Here is a 22445-nt window from a genome sequence, read left to right on the forward strand (position 1 = left end):
AAATAGGATTATTTTTATCGTTCTATAGAAAGGGACAAAAGAAGCGCGGGTTCGTACTACGGGACAAAAATATCTTCCTCATACCGATGTCGAGGATAGAACAATTACAGGGGATTTTGTAGCGTTCTCTACCAAAACAAAATTGAAAATCAGTTTCACGTCGGCTAAAAATAGACGAGCGCGCCGCGGCGCTATTGTGAACCCGGCTTTGTGCGCCGCTTGCGGAGGGAACAATGACACTTTTAATTCAGCTTTTCTGATGTCAGGGGATTTTTAATTTCGCCCTTCGGGGTGATACAAAATGTTATGGCGCCGGATTTTTAACTAGCTCAGCTCCCCCTTGTGAACCAGAGTAGTTTTTATATTTGTGCTGTGGGCCTGTTTATTCGACAAGAACTTTGTGTAGCGCTACCCCCCGAAAAGGGCCACTGGCAATAGCTGGTTCTTCCCTAACAGTATAGAGGTTGCTCATCCACCCAAGCACCAAATCATACACTCCGGCTCCAATAAACAGTCCAGAGGTTGTCTTTTTATATTTATTGCTTGAAGAAACTTTACATTTCGAGAGGGGTTAGGGAACGGGATACCCCAAAATGATCATGGACAGCAGTGAGAGCATAGTCTTCTCTTTAGGTAATTGTGAATATTGGACAGTCTAAACCCTCATAGCTGAGGACCATGAGGAAAGCTTCTGATCAGTCTAAGGTCTTACAGCTGTAGACCACGGGGCAAGCTTCTTTGACATCTGGCTACCCTGCACCACTGCACAGCTATAGGTAACCAGAGTAATCTCCAGAACACTGCAAAGTAACAGGGAAACACTACAGGATCCTGCTGAGGACCGGGGAACACTCTGCTCTAGGCTCACACTCTGGGATCCTGCTGAGGACAGGGGGACATTCTGCTCTAGGCTCACACCTCAGGATCCTGCTGAGGACAGGGGGACACTCTGCTCTAGGCTCACACCTCAGGATCCTGCTGAGGACAGGATAACACTTTGCTCTAGGCTCACACTCCGGGATCCTGCTGAGGACAGGGGAACACTCTGCTCTAGGCTCACACTCCGGGATCCTGCTGAGGACAGGGGGACACTCTGCTCTAGGCTCACACCTCAGGATCCTGCTAAGGACAGGGGGACATTCTGCTCTAGGCTCACACCTCAGGATCCTGCTAAGGACAGGGGGACACTCTGCTCTAGGCTCACACTCCGGGATCCTGCTGAGAACAAGGTAATAATCTGCTCTAGGCTCACACTCCAGGATCCTGTTGAGGACAGGGGAACACTCTGCTCTAGGCTCACACTCTGGGATCCTGCTGAGGACAGGGGAACACTCTGCTCTAGGCTCACACTCCGGGATCCTGCTGAGGACAGGGGAACACTCTGCTCTAGGCTCACACCTCAGGATCCTGTTGAGGACAGGGGAATATCCTACTCTAGGCTCACACTCCAAGATCCTACTGAGGACAGGAGAACACACTGCTCTAGGCTCACACTCCGGTATCCTGCTGAGGACAGTGGAACACTCTGCTCTAGGCTCACACTCCAAGATCCTGCTCAGGACAAGGTAATAATCTGCTCTAGGCTCACACTCCAGGATCCTGTTGAGGAAAGGGAAAGACTCTGCTCTAGGCTCACACGGCAGGATCCTGCTGAGGACAGGGGAATAGTCTGCTCTAGGCTCATACTCCAGGATCCTGCAAAGGACAGGGGAACACTCTGCTCTAGGCTCACACTACAGGATGCTGCTGAAGACAGGGGAAGACCCCGCTCTAGGCTCACACTCCAGGATCATGCTGAAGATCATGAGGAAGACAGGGGAACAGTCTGCTCTAGGCTCCCACTCTGGGATCCTGCTGAGGAGGGGGGAATAGTGCAGGGCTGGTGCAAGGATTTTTGACACCCTAGGCGAAACCTCATTTCCCCCCCCCGCTCCATCCCTGACTCCACCCCCTTTGCCCTGCCCATGTATACCCCACCTTTTTAATGAGGCACCCATCAAATGCAGCCCCCCTGCGCCTATCAAATGCAGCCTCACCAGCGCCCATCAAATTCAGCCCCACCAGCACCCATCAATGCAGCCTCACCAGTGGCCATCAAGTGCAGCCTCGCCAGCGCCCATCAATGAACGTTTGCTTGCTTCTATTCATTCGGGAATCGGGACACAGACACAGTCCTCCGCCGCCGCTGTGCCTCTGACACTATGTGCAAGACTTAGTTGCTTGCTGCAGAGAGAAGAGAGTAGGAACACCAGTGGCCAGGTGCCCTAGGCAGCAGTGTGCCCTAGGCGGCTGCCTAGTTTGCCTAGTGGGAATACCAGCCCTGCCCCTGTGGCTTTAAACCCTCCCTGCCGAGGAAAGAACAATCTTTCCAGACTCTAGACTATTCATTTCCTCCCCAGTCACCTTCTAGGCACACCCCCCCAGGGATTGCCGGGGACATGATAAATATTCAGGCTGGATATTTGCATCTCTCTCCCTATGCTCTGGAAGCTTCTTCTAGAGACAGGGGGAAGCAATCAAACTCCCTGCCTGTGAAACCCTGAACAGACCGGAAAACAAACAATCGCTGCTGCTTTACACAAGGAGCCAAAAACTAAATTTGCCTTGCAGCCTGTGTTAAGAGGGTGCTATTTCAACCCCCCCCCCCCCAACAAATTGGGCCCTACCCTTATGGGCCAAGTAACCCGACAAAAGGGTTCTTTCTCCCAGAATACATTTTATTCTTTCATTCGTCTTGTTTAATATGACGCTTAAGTTATTATTCTGGTACGAACCATTGTAAAGTTATTTTTAAATAAAATAAAGTTTGTATTTTTTTTTACTTCTGAGCTTTTGCGACCCTAAAAAAAAAAAAAAAAAAGAACAAAACAAATAAAAATGATATAAGTTTAATTTTTTAATGGTAGAAAAATAGATATTAACAAAAACCATCAGATGATCGTTGGAAATAAATACTTCCTATTATAATATTATTACTAATATTTAATATTTTCTAGGATCATCGGCTCCACCTTGTGGGCCATAGTAGTATTTTCTCAAATTTTATTTTTTTAAGATTGAATAACATTTCACCTGGACGAAAAATAGCCTAATAACATTTGATTTTCCCTGTGTTCCTACTGAAAAAATGCGCATGCAGCTTCAAAGTGCGAATAACTGTACAAATGATTTATTTATTTTTTTAAAACCCTTACTTAAAATGGAGTTCCACAAAAAAATAAAATAAAAGTCAGCGGCTACAAAAAGTTTTAGAATAATCAGACATTCACCTGTCCCACGGTGCACGAAGCCCCGCTCCTCTCCCCCCTCCTCTCCGCTGCGTCAGCATCCTTACAATGGGCGCCCGGCTGTGGCTTCACAGCCGGGCATGCACTTCGCATGCGCGAGCCGCGCCGCACGCTGTGAATGGCCGGGCAATCTTCTGGGACTTGTGATGTGTCCCAGAAGATTGCAGGGAGGGAGGGGTGAGAGGTGAACTTCCTTCTGGCGCTGGGTGCCTCTAAAAAGAGGGTATCCCCCCCCCCCCCAAAAAAAAATATCACATGTCAAATTTGGCACCGTCACTTAAAGCGTAAGTTCCATTTTTGGGTGCAACTCCGCTTTAAGTTTTTCTGCAACAAAAGCAGAGTCAACTCCAGTGGGCATGCATGGGTTACGCCAATGTTTGTCGACTCCAGTCCTCAAAGGCGCCCCCAACAGGTCGTGTTTTCAGGATTTCCCTCAGATGAAAGAAACGGCTGTGGAAATGACTAAGGCAGTGAAACTGATCAAATCGCCTGTGGAAAATAAGGAAAGGCCTGAAAACGTGACCTGTTGGGGCGTCCCTAGGACTGGAGTTGAGAAACACTGGGTTACGCCCATGCCAGCCTGGCCAATCAAGTTGGCCAAAGACACGGTGGGGTTGATTTACTAAAGGTGAATAGACTTTGGGGGGTTATTTACGAAAGGCGAATCCACTTTGCACTGCAAGTGCGCTTGGAAGTGCAGTCGCTCTAGTTCTCATGCCCCGTACACACGACCGGACTTTTCGACGGACTAGGTCCGACGGAACGAATCCGACGGACAACTCGATCGTGTGTGTGTGTGGGCTCCATCGGACCTTTGCTGTCCGAAAATCTGACGGAATTTAGAAATAGAACACGTTTCAAATCTTTCCGACGGGCTCGAGTCCGGACGAGAAATCCGTTCGTGTGTATGCTGGTCCGATGGACGAAAACCGATGCTAGGGCAGCTATTGGCTACTGGCTATGAACTTCCTTATTCTAGTCCGGTCGTACGTCATCACAGACTTTGGTGTGATTGTGTGTGGCCAAGTCAGTTCACGCGGAAAGTCAGTCGGAACTCCGCCGAATGTCACCTGCCCATGCTATCCCATAGGGAACTTGTGATAGCAATTAAATAAATAAAAATGTAAAAAAAAAGTATAAAAAAAAGATGTATCTCAATAAAATAAAAATAATAAAAAACATGTTTAAAGCACCCTGTCCCCCTGTTCACGTTTCATATAAAAAAACACAGCTTAACCGCATGCCGATATACGTCCTAACTTTAAAGAGGAATATCGTTGTTATGGGAGCAAGCTAGCTGCCATAACCCCGGTATCCTCGTCTTCAGTGAGCGGTCCGGTCTCTGATAATAGTGGTCTCTGCCGCGGATACGCGCCACAAGATCACTTTTATCCCCTCTTGCACACCCCTTGTCTAGGGTTGCCACCTGTCCAGGATTCACCCGGACAGTTCGGGTTTGGGAAACTTGTGTCTGGGTTTCAGTTTGCCTGAAGCCCGGACAGATTATTTAGACAGGGCTGTGGCTCCCCAAGTAACTGAGATAGTCACACAAAAATCTGTTGCTGTCCGGGATCTGCGGGCCGCTGTCTGGGGGCAGGTTTGGCATCACTGGGGGGGGGGGGGGGGGGCGATAATGTCAGCAAGAGCAGTTGCTGCATTACCACTCTCCTGGAGGCACCCAAAAGGTGTCCCAGGTCTTTTATAATCCTATAGTGTATACTACGGAAAAAGGAAAGTGTCCTGTAAAATGTTTGGGTTTGGCTTGAAGAAAAGGTGGCAACCCTACCCTTGTGACCCTGGTGGCAGGTACTTTTTACTGAGAGATCTGGGGTCTATCAGACCCCAGATCTCTCCTCTGCCCTTAAAAGCATCAGATCAAGATCGTTTTGAACCAATGCTTTCTCGGGTCGGAGATGGCCTGTTTACATTAGACCAAAACCGGAAGTGGCAAAATACTTGTAGCTTACGCTACAGAGATTGAAGTGGTTAAGGTGAGACACAGTGGCGCCACCACCTCCCCCCCCCCCCATCTGCCGGACAGTCCGGCACTTACCCAATCTAGGCGGGCAGCGGCTCCGTGTCCTCGTCTTCATCGGTGGCTTATAGCGTGCGGGTCTTCCCCTCCACCTAGGCGTCCAATAGGATCCAATAGGATCGCCTGTCCTTTCAGCCAATCGGGTGACGGGTCTCAAAAACCCGCTTCCTGATTGGCAGGGTGAAGGATCAGCCTGGGTGGGCTCCATTCGCATTTTCTATGCCAGAGCCCACCCTATTTTGAAGCCTATTAGAGCCTCTGGCTCTAATCAGGTACTTAACACCCCCCCCCCCCCATAATTGGAATTCATGCATCCGGGGTCCTGCAAGGGGATAGGGGAAGGCGGAGATGGATAGGGAGAGGACGGGAGAGGGTGGCACCCTTAATGGACGGGCCACCCCTAGTGTGGCATGCTGACTTGTTTGGTATCTAGTTACTTGACCCAATCTTTGAGATTATTTTTTTTTTCCCATAAAGATTTTATTCAATCAATCAACAGATACATACAAATGAGTTAACACAATCGTATTAGTACAGTTTATGGTAATCTTTGAGATTTTACCAAAATTTTGGTATAATATTGTTGTGTTTGCTTGCACTAAAATTCATTATAATGTCTTTTTTTTTCCTGAAGATATGCCTTTGATAAATTACTTGTGCAGATATCATGCGACATCAAGAATTGCAAACGACCACCATTTTATTCTCCAGGGCCTTTGCTTTAAAAAAATATATACTTTTTGGGGGGGGTTTACAGTAATTGCTAAAAAAAAACATAAAAAAATCATTAGGGCTGTGAAAATTAAAGATTAATTCCTCGATTAATCGTTAATTTTTTTGATCGATCAAAATTCTTTTGACCGGTACTCGCCTCTCCGCCGACTTCCCAGGTCTTCAGGGAGTTCCGCCGGAGATCCGGTGACATCAACGGACTCCTCCCCCCCTTCCCCAAGTGCCTCTGTCTGCTAACGAAGGGAAGGGGGGGAGGAGTCTGGTGACGTTGAAGTTTCTGATTGAACGTAACGCGTACGGGGGGAGGAGCTACGCATGACGCCACCCGCTGCTGCCCTACGGAACTAACACGATTGTCGGCTTTACATGCCGTGTTTTTATCATCTTTATGTGAGTAGTTCGTGTTTGAACGCAAAAATTAAATCTTATTCTTAAGCGGTGAGCACTTTGATCTTTTCTTTCTACCCACGACCTGAGATTGTGAGAGAAGTTTATGGTCCGTGTTAACCCTTCTGATACCCGCATGCATGACCACCTGTTTGCACAGGGGTCCATGCCATAAGGTGAGAGTGATTTGTTAGACCGGAGGTGGAGGGATTGTCACGCTACTGTGGAAAAAAAAAAAATTACTTACGTCAGTGCTATAGTTTGAATTTAAAACGTTTGTGTGAACTGTGAAGTTAAGTCATGGATTGTGAAAACTAAGTAGTGTCAGGTGATTGTATATAGTGTATACCACATTTACCACTGACTAATGCAGAGTTGCAATGCAAGGAGATCAGCTAAAAGTAGTTGGATCTGTATGTGCGTTATAATTAATCAAAATTAGTCGATTAATCGATTTAAAAAAAATATCGATTAATGGAAACACAACATTTTTGATCAGTAACAGCCCTAAAAATCATATTTTAACATGTGTGTAAAAAAATGTAAAAATTGCCCCTGTAGGCAAGTGGTTAAGCCACTTATCAACCTGATTGACGATCAAGATTTTGCTCTTTTTTGCGGAGATCAATTTTATTTTCCGGAGTAAAAAAAAAAAAAGAAAAAAGAAATACAAGTTTATACCAAAGGGACGTCATAATATATAATGTTTACGTACGGCACGTTCTTGTTGTTGGCAGAAAGCGAAGATCTGAGGATGTCTGGTGTGCAGAGCAGCGTCTGAGAGCGCGTAGCAAACGCAAAACCCGCAGCTCTGAGCCCCGTCAATCAAACAGATGGGGGGAGGGAGGGGGAGGGGGGACAAAATGTCTGTTCTTTTGTGTTCCTCCTTACATAATGCAGAATTAATAATGGGGGATTAAAAAGCTCTTGTCTCCCGCCGAGGCAGGATGGCATCCATTAGCGTGATTTGCAGCTATTCACCTGAAATTGCTTATTGTTTGCCTGCTAACCTTTTCTTCCTTTCCACGGAAGCTTGGCTGATAACTGGCCCCGCTATAGACGATTTCAAGTCCCCCCCCCCCCACCCCTTCTTTTGTAGTCCGTCAAACCCTCAAATGTTCCTTTTATTGTTCTGGCAATAAAATCCACATTGCGCTCTAATCGTTTTTAGAAGCTCGGGGTGAAAACTGAAAAAAAAAAAAAAAAAACGGGCCTCTTTGGATTTCTTAAAGGGAAGGTGTAGGCTCTACCATAAGATTGAGAGGAAATCTAGTAGTAGAAAGGATTTACTGCCGGAGAGAGCATTAAATAAGGGTTCAGTGTTGCAGGCTCTCCTTACCTCATCTTCCTGAAAGAACACCTGCTGTGTATAAAGCTCAATAGCTCATGCTGACATTTACTCACCCACGTCAATGAGCCATAGCAGTCAGATGTTCCACATGTTGGCTCTTCTATAGGTAGGGATGTGTGTTTCTGTAAGGAACCATGAATCAGACTGAGACAGAAGTGCAGTAAAAAGAAAAATCATACTTTTTAATAAAATGGTTAAAAGGTACAAACAGCGCAAACGTAGTCAAAACATAGCGGTAACCAGAGCAGGTAGCCAGTAAAACAGGAATCCAGAGATCAGCGTAGTCAGAGGCAGCAAACAGGATCAGGAATCAGAAGGGAAGTCGGCCAGGCAAAAGTCTTTAACAGGAAAACACAGCAGAGAGTATCTGGATATGTTGACCAAGGCGAAGGCACAGGAGACCTGATCCAAGCAGCTTAAATAGCCAGCAGGCTGACTGATGAGCTGGATATGGTCATCAGGTGAGTCACTGTGGAATGATGAGTATAGGCAATTAGCCGACAGCTGAGCAGCCTGAGCTCTGAGAAGGGAGGGCTGAGTCCAGCCCTGACAGTTTCTAAGCCCAACCCAGGTTTCTCTATTGTTGTTCTGGGTTTCCGGTATGCACATTTACCTGCCAGTTGCTCTGTGAGGTAGGCTTCAGAGTCTTGTGTAAGGGGTGTAGTGCAGGAAGTCTTGCCTGCCTTGTAACAAATGGGGCTAGACCGGGCTTTAACGGAACAGCTGAAACCCGTGCTGAAAGGATCCTTTTTGTAGCCCTCCTCTTCCAAGAGAGGGCTCAGGGGTGCTTCCCCTGTGTGAAGGCTGTGTTCCTGGTTTTAGGCTCTGGAATTGGAGATTGGGCCTAGAAGGTGTAGTCCCTCTGTATGCAGGCTTTGTGTTTTAAGGCCATGGCCTAACATACTACAGTCATCACTGAAGTGGAGATACACTAGAACCTCCAGTTATGTTGGACTATGTCATCACTGGGCTAGGTAAACGCTAGAAAGTCCAGTTGTATGGAGCAATGTCATCACTGAATTGGAGACGAACTTGAACCTCCAGTTGTGTGGGGCAATATCCTCACTGGAGTGGAGGTACACTAGAACCTCCAGTTTTGTGGAGGCAATGTCATCACCGGAGCAGAGAAACACTAGAACCTCCAGTTTTATGGGGCAATACCGTCACTGGAACAGAAGAATAATAGAACCTCCAGTTATGGGGGACTATGTAATCATTGGGCTAGAGAAACACTAGAACCTCCAGTTTTATGGGGCAATGCCATCACTGGAGCAGAGAAACACTAGAACCTCCAGTTTTATGGGGCAATGCCATCACTGGAGCAGAGAAACACTAGAACCTCCAGTTTTATGGGGCAATGCCGTCACTGGAGCAGAAGAATAATAGAACCTCCAGTTATGGGGGACTATGTAATCATTGGGCTAGAGAAACACTAGAACCTCCAGTTTTATGGGGCAATGCCATCACTGGAGCAGAGAAACACTAGAACCTCCAGTTTTATGGGGCAATGCCGTCACTGGAGCAGAACAATAATAGAACCTCCCGTTATGGGGGACTATGTAATCATTGGGCTAGAGAAACACTAGAACCTCCAGTTTTATGGGGCAATGCCATCACTGGAGCAGAGAAACACTAGAACCTCCAGTTTTATGGGGCAATGCCGTCACTGGAGCAGGAGAATAATAGAACCTCCAGTTATGGGGGATTATGCAATCATTGGGCTAGAGAAACACTAGAACCTCCAGTTTTGTGGAAGCAATGTCATCACTGGAGCAGAGAAACACTAGAACCTCCAGTTTTATGGGGCAATGCCATCACTGGAGCAGAACAATAATAGAACCTCCCGTTATGGGGGACTATGAAATCATTGGGCTAGAGAAACACTAGAACCTCCAGTTTTATGGGGCAATGCCATCACTGGAGCAGAGAAACACTAGAACCTCCAGTTTTATGGGGCAATGCCATCACTGGAGCAGAGAAACACTAGAACCTCCAGTTTTATGGGGCAATGCCGTCACTGGAGCAGAAGAATAATAGAACCTCCAGTTATGGGGGACTATGTAATCATTGGGCTAGAGAAACACTAGAACCTCCAGTTTTATGGGGCAATGCCATCACTGGAGCAGAGAAACACTAGAACCTCCAGTTTTATGGGGCAATGCCGTCACTGGAGCAGAACAATAATAGAACCTCCCGTTATGGGGGACTATGTAATCATTGGGCTAGAGAAACACTAGAACCTCCAGTTTTATGGGGCAATGCCATCACTGGAGCAGAGAAACACTAGAACCTCCAGTTTTATGGGGCAATGCCGTCACTGGAGCAGGAGAATAATAGAACCTCCAGTTATGGGGGATTATGCAATCATTGGGCTAGAGAAACACTAGAACCTCCAGTTTTGTGGAAGCAATGTCATCACTGGAGCAGAGAAACACTAGAACCTCCAGTTTTATGGGGCAATGCCGTCACTGGAGCAGAAGAATAATAGAACCTCCAGTTATGGGGGACTATGTAATCATTGGGCTAGAGAAACACTAGAACCTCCAGTTTTATGGGGCAATGCCATCACTGGAGCAGAAGAATAATAGAACCTCCAGTTATGGGGGACTATGTAATCATTGGGCTAGAGAAACACTAGAACCTCCAGTTTTATGGGGAACTGCCATCACTTTGGTGGAGAAGCACTAGAACCTCCAGTTCTGTGGGGCAGTATATTATCACTGAAGTACAGATACACTAGAATCCTCTGTATGCAGACTTTGTGTTTGAAGGTCATGCCCTAACATTATACTTAGAGTCATCACTAGAGTGGGGATACACTAGAACTTCCAAGTATGTCATCACTGGGCTAGAAAAACACTAGAAACTCCAGTTGCATGAGGCAATATCATCGTTGAAGTGCAGATACACTAGAACCTCTAGTTTTGTTGGGGCAATGTCATCACTGGAGCACAAAAACACTTATGGGGCAATGCCATTAATGGAGCAGCAAAACAATAGAGCTACCAGTTTCTTGGGGCAATGTCTTCAGTGGAGCAGAGAAACAGACCTCTAGTTTTATGGGGCAATGTCATCACTGGAGCAGAGAAACAATAGAACCTTCAGTTTTGTGGGACAGTGTCATCACTGGAGGGAAATAATAGGATCTTCAGTTTTTGTCCACCAGAAGAAGCTTCTGGATGTGTCCCACCCAGTGAAGTCTAGTCTGAGAAGCTGTTGGCGCCCAACCATTGAGTTTTGGGATATTCCCCTACCCTCTCTCCTGTCAAGTTCATGATTACATTCAAATCTGGACCTGCACTTCTTCATCTACAGAAAGTGTATCTGTTATGTACCTTTGGTAGTGTCTCTAGGAGAGAGTGGTTCTTATCTTCTTAAGGCTTCTCTTGGTGGAGCACCAACAACTCACAAACTCCGAGATGCTGCCCTAAACTCCCACTTATTGAAGGTCAGGTACTGCTATGTGTTGGGTGTAATTTTAGCAGGCGAGTGCCAGCTCACATGACCCCAATGTCTGTAGATCAACAACTAGATGGCGCTCTAGTTTTGTGGGGCTATGTCCACCAGAATAATCTTTTGGATGATGTGACCCACCCAATGACTTCAAGTCTGAGAAGCTGTTGGAGCCCAACCATCAAGTTTTGTGATATTCCCATATCCAATCAACTTAATGATTAAAGAGTTAAACTACATTCAAATCTGGACCTGCACTTCTTTGTCTACAGAAAATGTAGCCTTAGTATTTCTCATAGGAGAGCGTCCCTCTTATTTTATTAAGGCCCCTCTGGGTTGAACACCAACAATTTACAAACTCGGGGATGCTGCCCTATACGCCTACTTATTAAAAGCCAGGTGCTGACGCAGAGTCGGGTGTAGTTGTAGAGGGGAGAGAGTCATCTCACATTACCCCAACGTCTGTGGATTAACAACTAGATGGAGCTCTCATTGGTTCAGGGTAATGACGCTTTCTTTCTCCTAACATCAACTGAGTTGAGACTACACACGGAGTACCTTGTTTTCAGTGGGTCGGCCGACTCAGACTTGAGCTGTAAAGCACAACCTTTGTGGAGTACTGCAAAGCAGGAAGTTTGTGTATGTGATGAAGAAATTTGGAGGCCCCATGTACAGTATATGTCAGGTCACCTTGAGGCGAGGTGACAGATGCACACCGTAGGGATCAGGAGTGCACCGCAAGGTTGTGGACCCTACGGCTGACTGCTGCGGACGGGAGACAGGTCCCACCGGGGTTAGAGCGTAAGATTCCCTGGGGCGCGGAGTCTAAGAGCCAGCAGGTGTTCACCAGAGCCTCTAGTGGTGAAGATGGACTTGGCTGCAACTGGCTCCAGGTCACGACCCCCGGGGTCCCCCAGCTCACACCCACAGTAGGCAACAGGAGGACAGGGATGGTGAGGGACAAAGCCAAGGTCGGGGCCACAAGCAGACGGGAATAGTCAGGGACACGCCAAAAGGTCAGGATCACAGGCAAACAGGGATAGTCAAGGACACGCCAAAGTTGGTAAAGGAAAAACAGAAGAGCACACGGCAGGTAACAGGAAGCTAAACACACAAAGGAATACACAATGGTTGATCAGCACCACTGGCTTGCAGTGCACAGGTTAATGTAAGGTTCCTTGATAGGGCCTGGGGTGGAGCCAAGCTTAGAGGAGAGGTTATAAAAACCACCAGGTGGAAGTGGCTGGCCTCTTAGTCTGAACACATGAGGGGAGGTAAGCAAACAGGAAGATCACTGCATAACCATGACAGTATAAATACTGTATAGTTACAATTATGTAGCGCACTTCCCGAAAGAGTCGCTGGTGAACTTGGCCTTATTCCTCCATTCATGACACACACAGCAAGGCACATAGCATTTTCTCCACTCATTCACTGGCTTAGAGAAACAGTCTAGGGGTGTTTTTTTTTTTTTTTTGCGTTTTTATTGGAACATATAGGGAGTGAGAGAGCATGGGATATCCCATAACTGAACACTTTGAAGACTCTTCTCTAGGTTGCCAGTACTGGCAGGAGACTGGGACTTTTCCCAATGGAATGAATGAATGAAATATTTGTATAGCGCACAACGCAAACTGAATAGCCTCAAGGCACTGTGAAGAGCTTAGTTGTCCATCAACTTGAAGAGGAAGGTCTTGAGTTTTTTTCTAAAGGCCTGGTGGTTTTCTTCCAGGCGGATGTTGGTTGGTAGTGCGTTCCATAGCCGAGGTCCTTGGACAGCAAATCTCCGATCCCACTTCGATTTGTACCGGGCTTTGGGAACGAGGAGGAGGTTTTTGTTAGATGATCGAAGACTGCGGTTTGGTGTGTAATGATTTATTTTCTCAATTAGGTATTGAGGAGCGTCTTTATGCACGCATTTGTGCGTGAGGCAGAGGTTCTTGAATGTGATCCGATTCTTTACGGTTAGCCAATGTAGGTTCCTCAGGGAAGGGGAGATTGATTCTCAGGGTTTTTTTTCCTGTTATCAGTCTTGCCAGAGTAATGCCGCGTACACACGATCAGATTGTCCGGCGTACTTAGTCCGCCGAAACGCATTTCAGCGGACAATTCGATCGTGTGTGGGCTTCAACGGACTTTTCCAGCGTGAAGTCCGGCGGACTAAGAAAGTATTTTTGCACTCCAATCTTCCCGTCGGACTTGGGTTTCAGCGGACAATACGTTCGTCAGTATGCTAGTACGGCGGACTAAGAATGACGCATGCTCAGAAGCAAGTACGAAAAAGGAAGCTATTGGCTACTGGCTATTGAACTTCCTTTTTCTAGTCCCGTCGTACGTGCTGTACGTCATCGCGCAAGCGAACGTCGGACTTTCTGTGTGTCCGTGTGTGGCCAAGTCCGTTCGGTAGAAAGTCCGCCAGACTATCCGCCGGATTGTATGTCAGACTAAGTACGCCAGACAATTCGATCGTGTGTACGCGGCATAATGGGCCAGAGTAAGGCTGCATACAGTCCCTAACTTCCAGCACCAGGGTCAATTACTCGGCCGCAAGATCATCAGTTGCCTCCTTCCACGATCCGCTGTGCGCATTCCAGTGAGGGAGATATGATCTCACGCCACCATAGGACAGCTGGACACTTTCTCTCCAACTTCCTCCTCCAGTCTCTAGACCAAAAATAACTCCAGAACTACATTTTGTATGAATAGCCACCCAAGCTGAAGCCTCTGCTGAAACCCTCAATGTCTTCTATGTGGAACTCTGCCCCAAAACCCTTGCACTGGGGTCTCATCCAGCAGGGCTGGACCCAAGAACTCTCTCCTCTGCCTTGGGCCCAAGACTATTTATGAGCTCTTCCACCACCTTCTGTGCACGCCTCCCCAGGGATTAGCTGGTGTTCCACAAATATTCAGGCTGCTTACTCCCACTATAATCCTATATAATACAGTGGGAAGTAATCATACCAGCAGCCTGTGAAACATCGTGTAGGCCTAAACGATCAACCTCAGCTCCAGGAGCTAAATAAATAATTACATTTACCTAATAGCTTACACTACTCTAAGAGGGAACTACAGTTATAAAACACTATGAACAAAAGCTTGGTATATTAATTGATAAAACATTTTTTTTTTTAAACTTTACGCTGAGCAGATCTCATTCATATGCTTATCTAATAAAACAGAAGCATAGTCTATGTCTTTGTTGTCTGGAGCGGTTGGGATGTAGATGTGAGGTTGATTCCAGCTCTTACGGCAGAGTAATTCAACGTCGGGAAACTTGGCTCTGTCCTTTGGAGAATCTCATACAATACGAGACAAAGACTCTGTCCCAGCGGTGGAGCATTCTCCAGCAGGGCCGCTAACAATGCTGGCGCTTTATTGCTGTTGTCCGCCACAGGTGGGTACCGCCGCCTCCTCTTCCTCCAGCTCTCCCGAGACAGAAGCTATTATTCTGGTTAGTGCTCTCCGTCTTCCCACTCCCTCAGCATTCCTCGGTTCGTAAAGCCCCACTTTTACAAAGACGGACAATGGACGGCTCGAAGGGGGCCACCTGCAGCTTTGGTATTATTTCTCAGCTTTAAAGGCATCCTAATGGTCTAATAAATATATAAAATACAAGTCAGTCCTATGATCCAAGTCACTTTGGGCTCATCGCCTCCTTTTGACACCAAATGAAAACATGGAAAAACTTTATTGGAGTAGAGACAATTGATGGTAGAGCCGCCTGTCCTCCTCCACGCTTTTTGCCCCCTACCGGGGCTTCAATGTAGAGTTTGGGGCATAGGAGGAGGGCAAGGATGGTAAATAATGATCACAAATATTTTAGAAAAAGGAAAAATATAACCAATCATAGAAAACGCATTACCTCTGTCCTGGTCTGCGAGTTTTCTCGTCTCCCTGCGGCTGTCATCAAACAGATTTTACTGTCTTGGCTGGACGGGTGGCAAGTGGATGAATCATCCAGAAAAGACAGTTTTATTTTACGTTGACTGATCTATTACATAATGAACATTCATTGCTGCAGCTCAGCAATATTATCCGTAACACAGAGCCCATTCGCCAGTAAATTATCGGAGAAGAGAAAGCTGAATAATGGATTATTGAAATAATGTTATGAAGATTTCTTGGTGGGGGACTCTGGAGCCGGTCCAATGAATATACTTATTGTCCTCGTATTAGATCCTGAAAAGTAACACTGCGTCTGTACTGACTCCTCCTACATCCCCAGAATTCATGTCATGATTGGCAGCTAGAAAATAGGAGAACTGAAAGTAAAGCAAAAGTGGGCATAACTTTGTTATTAATTTACATATATATCGTGCAACCTTCACTGTCAGTAGAGTAACCCTTCCTCTGGAGTTCTTCTTTCTTCATACTTCCTTCTTCATCTTTCTTCATCTTCTTTCTTCTTCTTTTTTGTCTTATTTATTTTTATTTCTTCATCTTCTTTCTTCTTCTTTTTTGTCTTATTTATTTTTATTTCTTCATCTTCTTTCTTCTTCTTTTTCTTTCTTTCTCTTTCTTCTATCTTCTTCTGTCTTCTTTCTTCTTCTTCAAGCGTCTTCTGTCTTCTTCTTTTTGCTTCTTCTGTGTTCTTTCTTCTTCTTCATGTGTCTTCTGTCTTCTTCTTCTGTCTTCTTCTTCTTCTGTCTTCTTCTTCTTCTTCTTCTTCTTCTTCTTCTTCTTCTTCTTCTTCTTCTTCTTCTTCTTCTTCTTCTTCTCTTTTTCCTTCTTTCTTTTTCTTCTATCTTCTGTCTTCTTTCTTCTTCATTCGTCTTCTGTCTTCTTTCTTCTTCATCTGTCTTATTTCTTCTTCCTTCTTCTTCTTTCTTCTTCCTTCTTCTTTTATCTTCCTTTTTCCTTCATCTTTCTATTGAGTTCTTGACAAAGGAGAGGGTGCAAGCTGTCTGACATCCACAGAAGGCTACTCTTTACTTGCTCTTCATACATCATCAGAATTAATGACACGATTGGCAGCTAGAAAATATAAGGAATGTACCGAAAGTAAAGCAAAAGTGGGCATAACTTTTGTTTTTATTAATTTACATAGATTGTGCAAACTTCACTTGTCAATAGAGTAACCCTTCCTCTGTAGTTCTTCTTTCTTCCTACTTCCTTCATCTTCTTTCTTCTTCTTCTTATTTCTCCTTCATTCTTTTACTTCTATCTTCTTCATCTGCCTTCTTTCTTCTTCATTCGTCTTCCGTCTCCTTCTTTCTTCTTCTTCTGTCTTCTTTTTTCTTCTTTTTCTTTTTTCTTCATCTGTCTTCTTTCTTCTTCCTTCTTCTTCTGTCTTCTTCTTTCAACTCCTTCTTCTTTCTTCTCTCATGCCTTCTTTTTTTTTTTCTTTCCTCTTCTTTCTTCTTCTATCTTCCTTTTTCCTTCATCTTTCTTTCTTGCTTCTTCTTTCTTTTTTCTTCTTCTTTCTTTTCTCTTCTTCTTTATCTCCTTTCTTCTTCTTAGTCTTTGCCTTTGTCTGCAAATAATTCATTCCAAGCAGAAACAATATGCTGCCATTGAGTTCTTGACCAACGAGAGGGTGCAAGCTGTCTGACATCCTCAGAAGGCTACAGAATGTTTATGGAGGTTACAGTTACATTATTGACAAGAGTCATCAATGACAACAAATTGCTCTTGTCAATGACGTCATCTCCATAAACATTCTGTAGCCTACTGTGGATTGTAAGAGGGGCTCCCTGATTGGCTTAAATTGTTGGAAAAAGTTGGTTTTCTACTTTTGTCATTTTGAAACTTTGAAAAACACACTTGCATTGATATGGAGACCTCCAGCCACCACATTCACTGGCCAGAGCTTTACCGAGTAAAGTAGCAAACGTGTGTGCAGCGAACCTGCTTTAGAAACTGCCATCATTAGCAAGTGTGCCCCTTTATCTTCTACATAGACATTATGATGAGCAAAGCCTGGGACCCCCCCTCATTCCTATGATGAATGCAGCCATGGGACCTATCATTTGTTTAATGAACATAACCTGGGGCCCCATCATTAGTATGATGAATGCAGCCCAGGGCCTCAGTCATTTGTATGAGGAACACAGCCCGGTGCCCCATCATTTATATGAGGAACACAGCCCAGGAGCCCATCACTTGTATGATGAGCAAAGCCTGGGACCCACCTCATTCCTATGATGAATGCAGCCATGAGCCCTATCATTTATTTAATGAACATAGCCTGGGGCCCCATCATTTGTATGATGAACACAGCCCAGGGGCCCATCACTTGTATGATGAGCAAAGCCTGGGACCCACCTCATTCCTATGATGAACGCGGCCATGGGCCCTATCATTTATTCAATGAACATAGCCTGGGGCCCCATCATTTGTATGATGAACACAGCCCGGTGCCCCATCATTTATATGAGGAACACAGCCCAGGGCCCCATCATGTATATGAGGAACACAGCCCAGGGCCACATCATTTATTTGAGGAACACAGCCCAGGGGCCCATTACTTGTATGATGAGCAAAGCCTGGGACCCCCCATCATTCCTATGATGAATGCAGCCATGGGCCCTATCATTTGTTTAATGAACGTAGCCTGGGGCCCCATCATTTGTATGATGAACGCAGCCCAGGGCCCCAGTCATTTGTATGATGAACGCAGGTTGGAGGCCCCGACATTTACATTGTGAGCACAGCCCAGGCACCATTGATTGTCTGATGAACACAGCCCAGGGCCCCATCATTTGTAAAATGAACACAGTCCGGTGCCCCATCATTTGTATGATGAACACAGCCCAGGGCCCCATCATTTATATGAGGAACACAGCCCAGGGCCCCATTATGTATATAATGAACAAAGCCTGGGCCCTCATTATTGTTATGATGAACACAGCCCAGGGCCCCATAATTTGCATTACGAACACAGCCTGGGTGCCCCATCATTTGTATGATGAACACAGCCCAGGGCCCCATCATTTATATGAGGAACACAGCCCAGGGCCCCATTATGTATATAATGAACAAAGCCTGGGCCCTCATTATTGTTATGATGAACACAGCCCAGGGCCCCATTATGTATATAATGAACAAAGCCTGGGCCCTCATTATTGTTATGATGAACACAGCCCAGAGCCCCATAACTTGCATTATGAACACAGCCTGGGCCCCATCAGTTGTATAAGGAACACAGCCTGGGCCCCATCAGTTGTATAAGGAACACAGCCTGGGCCCCATCATTTGTATAATGAACACAGCCCAAAAATGGAGGAAATAGGATTAGTTGATTGTTGGGGTGTACATATATCTTGTTTGTACCTCTCTGCTCTGCATGGTCATGTCTGACCTCGATCTTCTTCTCTTCTCTTACAGCTGGAACAGCAGACCCAGTCTCCTTGCTCCTGCCTCCTCCTTGTGTCCGAAGAGAGTCACCAGCTGTTCTGCCAGGTAAGGGTGCCACTGGATCTAAGTCCACGGGCTTCTCTGTGTATTCATGCAATTTACAGGAATTTACAGGAAAAAAAAAACAAATGTTTTTTGGTTGAACATTGGGGGGGGGGGGGGGGGGGGCATTTACATTTTCGAATGCGCCCATGCTCATGTATTAATGCACGTTATGCCATGTTTTAAGGCAGCTCATTGAACAAAAAAGGGGCGACAAATCATTAAAACGATGCAAAAATAATTGGATGTACCAAAAACACATGATGATGCATTCGCATGCGTTGCTGCATACTGCAAAACATGTGGCATATAGGGAAGCCCATTCACTTCAGTGGGCTGCCCTATGCGTGTTTGTCACCCAAAAGAAGCTCCTGCTCCTTTTTAGGTGACAAGTTCAGTGCAAATTTTGTGTATTTGCCCGGTTGCAGCATGGAAATCGCGGCAGAATCAGACATAGGCATTTGGGAAGCCATTAAGAATAATGGCACCCGTGCATGCATTGCGCATTCCTCTTCTCTGAATGCAAGCTGTATGCTATGGGCGCAACCTCCTTAGACACGAACAGTGCAGGTTAGCCCCACCCCCTGCTCCCTCCTCATGGGATTTGATTGATGGCAGCGGGAGCCAATAGCTCCCACTGCTGTCTCTGTGTCCTATGAATACAGAAAGAGAGAGCAGCACTGCTTCAAGTGGGAACTGTGCTCGATTGAAAGAGGACTCGGGTAAGTATTTAAGGGGGGGGGGCTGGGGGGGAGCTAATCCAAGAGTTATTCCGGGCTTCCCCACTGACAGCTGAAATTTAAATAAAAGAATGCTGGCAATAAAAAAAATGAAGAAAAAAAAACAAGGTGGGCCCCCCCCCCCAATCCATACCAGGCCCTTCGAGTCTGGTATGAATATTAAGGGGAATGAACACCACACTAACATTTTATTAAAAAACGATGTGGGGTCCCCCCAAAATCCATACCAGACCCTTATCCAAGTATGCAGCCTGGCAGGCCAGGAAAGGGGGGGGGGAGGATTGAGTGCCCCTCCCCCAACTGAACCATACCAGGCCAAATGTCTTCAACATGGGGAGGTGCTTTGGGGCTCTGCCCCCCACCCCAAATCGCCTTGTCCCCTTGTTATTGGGGACAAGGGCCTCTTCCCCGCAACCCTGGGCGTTGGCTGTGGGAGTCTGCAGGCTGGGGACTTTTTTAGAATCTGGAAGCCCCCTTTAACAAGGAGGCCCCCAGATCCCGGCTCCCTTCCCCATGTGAATGAGTAGGGGTACACAGTACATGGTACCCCTACTCATTCACCAAAAAAAAAAGCGTAAACAGTGAGTAAAGACACAACACGAGTTTTTGACAAGTCCTTTATTAGAAAAATCTAAAATAATATCCCCCGCTGTAGATCCATTGTCAATCGCGGCGCCTTCCGCACCCCTGACCAGGGTTGTGGGGAAGAAGCCCTTGTCTTAGTGAGTTACAGTGCATGCGCAGCAACTCAAATAAGGGGGGGCATTGTAATCTTGAGACACAGCCCCGGGACACAGCACAGCATCGCCAGGACTGAGGTCCAAGTTGCGGGACTGTCTCAAAAGTATCCAGGACAGTTGGGACAGTTTCCCCCATTTCCTCACATTTCTAAAAAAAAAAAAAAAAATGAAATGACATTTCAATTGCCGGCAATACAATACCATTGCCGGCAATAAATGTTAAAAACCCTTTGGGTCTGGTATGGATTTTAAGGGGAACCCCATGGCAAAATAAAAAAAAAAAAATGTTGTGGGGTCCCCCCCAAAATCCATACCAGACCCTTACCCAGGCATGCAGCCTGGCAGGTCAGGAAAGGGGGGTTATGGGTGAGCGCCCCCCCCTCCTGAGCATGCCAGCCACATGCCCTCAACATGGTGGGGGTGCTTTGGGGCAGGGGGGGCTCCCCACCCCCCTACTTTAAGGGACTTTGTCCCCATGTTGATGGGGACAAGGGCCTCATCCCCAGAGTCCTGGTTGTGGGGGTCCATGGGCAGGGGGCTTTTCAGAATCTGGAAGCCACCTTTAAGAAGGCCCACAGATCCTGCCCCCCCCCCCTTCATGTGAATGAGTATTGAGTACTGTACATAGTACCCCTACCCATTCACCAAAAAAGTTCAAAAAGTAATAAAAAACACAGAGACAGTTTTTGACAATTCCTTTATTAAAAAATTTAATGTAAATCCATCATCAATCACGCTACCGTCAGAACCCGAAAAATAAAAAGAAATAAAAGCTCCACTCATGAGGACGGCGGACCGCCGAATGCCCCCTCCGCAGTTTGACAGTTCTTATATAAGTAAGGGCTGGGTCACATGGTGGCACCGCCCCCTTGTGATGTCACAGACCCAGCATGCCCCAATCCGTGACATCATGAGGGGGTGGTGCCACCAGGTGACGTCGGCAGGTGTCCCGGCCCTTACCTATATAAGAACTGTCAAATGGCAGAGGAGGCGTTCAGCAGTCAGCCGTCCTCATGGGCGGAGCTTTTTTTCCTTTTTCGGGTGCGGCGGCCTGCGTGATTGACGATGGATTTATATCGGGGGGACCACTGTTTTTTTTATTTTTTAATAAAGGACTTGTCAAACCCGTGTTGTGTCTTTACTCACTTTTTACACTTTTTTGGGGAATGGGTAGGTGTACTATGTACCCCATACTCATTCACATGGGGGGGCCGCCCGCAGACTCCCACAAACACACCCCAGGGTTGTGGGGATGGGGCCCTTGTCCCCATCAACATATGGACAAGGTGCTTTGAGGTGGGGGGCCATGTTGAGGGCATGTGGCCTGGTATGGTTCGAGGGTGCACTCCCTTGTTCCCCACTGTTTCCTGGCCTGCCGGGCTGCATGCTCAGATATGGGTCTGGTATGGATTTTGGGGGGGCATCTTGGAGAACTAATCTCAGATCTTCTGTGGATGTCGGCTGCCTCAAATCCTTCTATCTCTTTATGTCACCGCAGACTCCATGATGCTGAGATCAGGGATCTGTGGGGGCCAAACCATCAATTCCAAGACTCCTTGTTCTCCTTTGCACTGAAGATAGTTCTTAACTTCATTGGCTGTATGTTTGGGGTCCGTTGTCCTGCTGCAGAATAAATTAGGGCCAATCATCAAGCTGTCTCTGGGGGCTTTTTAAAATGAACAGCACCGCATTGCACTAACGCATGTAACCTTGCACGTGTCTGTGCCACTCTTGTGTAAACTGCCCCTCAATTAAACACACACTGCAAATAGATCCCAGACACACTCCCAATAAATCCAGAATACACTCCCATTAAATCCTGAACACTCTCCCAATAAATCCCAGAGACAGTCCCAATAAGTCCCGGACATACTCCCAATAAATCCTGGACACACTCCCAATAAGTGCCGGACAGTCTTCCAATAAATCCTGCACACAGTCTCAATAAATCCCGGGCACAGTTTCAATAAATCCCAGATATACTCATAATAAATCCCGAAACCCAGCCCCAATAAATGCCGGACATACTCCCACTAAATCCCGGACATAGTCCCAATAAATCCCGGACATACTCCCACTAAATCCCGGACATAGTCCCAATAAATCCCGGACATACTCCCAATAAATCCCGGAGACAGTCCCAATAAATCCCAGACATACTCCCAATAAATCTCAGACACACTCCCAATAAATCCCCGAACACACTGCTAATAAATCCCGGACACAGTCCCAATAAATCCCGCACACAGTCCCAATAAATCACGGGCACAGTTTCAATAAATCCCAGATATACTCATAATAAATCCCAAACCCAGCCCCAAT

At 46.4% G+C, this 22445-nt stretch overlaps 1 protein-coding gene across 3 annotated transcripts in view; it reads left to right on the plus strand.

Moving 5' to 3' along the window:
* Positions 1 to 22445, plus strand: part of PDE2A (phosphodiesterase 2A) — a 910752-nt gene that overhangs the window by 743059 nt on the left and 145248 nt on the right. For all 3 annotated transcript variants that reach the window (XM_077451150.1, XM_077451151.1, XM_077451152.1), the window contains one exon: positions 18572 to 18646. In XM_077451150.1, the coding sequence (XP_077307276.1) occupies positions 18572 to 18646 (75 nt within the window). The remainder of the gene's footprint in view (positions 1 to 18571; positions 18647 to 22445) is intronic.

Source organism: Lithobates pipiens, unplaced genomic scaffold, assembly GCF_037356315.1.
Source record: "Lithobates pipiens isolate NorthernLeopardFrog02 unplaced genomic scaffold, aLitPip1_a1.2 Scaffold_23, whole genome shotgun sequence".
NCBI lineage: Eukaryota > Metazoa > Chordata > Amphibia > Anura > Ranidae > Lithobates > Lithobates pipiens.